General features: G+C 36.1%; 1 protein-coding gene across 1 annotated transcript in view; it reads left to right on the forward strand.

The window, feature by feature from the left end:
* The first annotated feature begins 256 nt into the window (after window positions 1–256).
* The window catches only part of LOC110465720 (beta,beta-carotene 15,15'-dioxygenase-like), an 8160-nt gene continuing 6836 nt past the window's right edge, over window positions 257–1580 (forward strand). Inside the window, exon 1 of the mRNA XM_021521729.1 lies at window positions 257–564. Coding sequence (XP_021377404.1) covers window positions 316–564 — 249 coding nt within the window. The 5' untranslated portion in view covers window positions 257–315. The remainder of the gene's footprint in view (window positions 565–1580) is intronic.

Raw genomic sequence — 1580 nt, forward strand, 5'->3', positions numbered from 1 at the left:
TCGCCTTTATCTATTGATATACGTTGTTAGTCGCTTTAAAGCTGGTGATTGTCGGTCGCCTTTATCTATGGATATACGTTGTTAGTCGCTTTAAAGCTTGTGGTTGTCGGTCGCCTTTAAGCTGTTGTATACATTGTTAGTCCCTTTAAAGCTGGTGGTTGTCGGTCGCCTTTAAGCTGTTGAATACGCCCTGTGGTTATCTATAACGTGTATGAATGTATACAATCGTGAATACATGTATATACTATAGTAACCTTGATGATAACAGTTCGTCCTCAGTACGATAACTGAACATATGACCGCTGACAGCTATATATGAAGATATTATGCATTGCGCACTACCATCATACTCATCAGAATCACGGTGACAGACACAAGATGATGTTGCTCCCCTCTTCTCTACTCCTGCTGGTGGCCGTGGTACAGCTGACCAGTGGAGGATCAGTGAAGCCAGACGACGATGCCCCAGGCTTTGAACATTGGTGGACCACAAACAAGAATACTTTTGAAGACTATCCAATCAAATTCGAAAAGCCTCTACCAAACTGGATTTATGGGACTATGGTAGGAAATGTACTACTTTTAAAAATAAATGCTGTACTTTGCAACATTCTATAGCTAGGGTAAAAGTAGCCATATAAAATTTGTGGGATTTATACAATTAGAAAGTTATATCTTTGTAACCATAAACATAAAATGATTATTTGCACTATTCCCGCCTTTGCTGACTTTATATATTTCGGAATATTTTCATTCTTATGCATTTTAGTGCTACTGACGAGTCATAAATGGACAAATTTAAATGACCACGTGATGGAGTAAAAGGTTTAATTTGTTTGGCTTTTTGCATCGGCAAGCTAACGTTTATAAATCAGTGTTTTCTCATGCCGTCTTTCTGTTTAATATTGGACAGTTTAAATATTTGTTCTTTAAAAAGAATATAATCAATTATTACATTTTTATACTATCGCTACTAAGATGCTGAAATACTGCTTTTCTTGCAATTTACTGAAGGAAAGGCCATTTCTATTAGCAATACAACTGGGAATTATATTTCATAAAACCATCAACGATCTTAAATTCCATTATCGGAACTATGACATGTCGATGCTTGGGGAAAAATAACTACAAATGTTTTATGATCGATAAACAAAATGAGACGTTCCATCGGGGTAAGGAGGTGAATGACCGCATTATGAAAAAATAATATTTACTTTACGTTGGAATTTTAAAACGTTTATATATGTAATGTTCCATACACATAATTTTATATGGGATGTGTGTTGAGAATTCTGTCTCACTGCAGGTAAAATACAACAAGTTTAGCTTTGTTTTGTTCGTGTACAGTAGACCCGTTAGAAAAATTGGTATCAGCGGCAGTATAATTTTATGTATAGAAGACCCGTTAGAAAAGTTGGTATCAGCGGCAGTATAATTTTATGTATAGAAGACCCGTTACAAAAGTTGGTATCAGCGGCAGTATATTTTTATGTACAGTAGACCCGTTACGTTGGTATCAGCGGCAGTATACTTTTATGTACAGTAGACCCGTTACAAAAGTTGGTATCAGCGGCAGTATA

Source organism: Mizuhopecten yessoensis, unplaced genomic scaffold, assembly GCF_002113885.1.
Source record: "Mizuhopecten yessoensis strain PY_sf001 unplaced genomic scaffold, ASM211388v2 scaffold11099, whole genome shotgun sequence".
Classification (NCBI taxonomy): domain Eukaryota; kingdom Metazoa; phylum Mollusca; class Bivalvia; order Pectinida; family Pectinidae; genus Mizuhopecten; species Mizuhopecten yessoensis.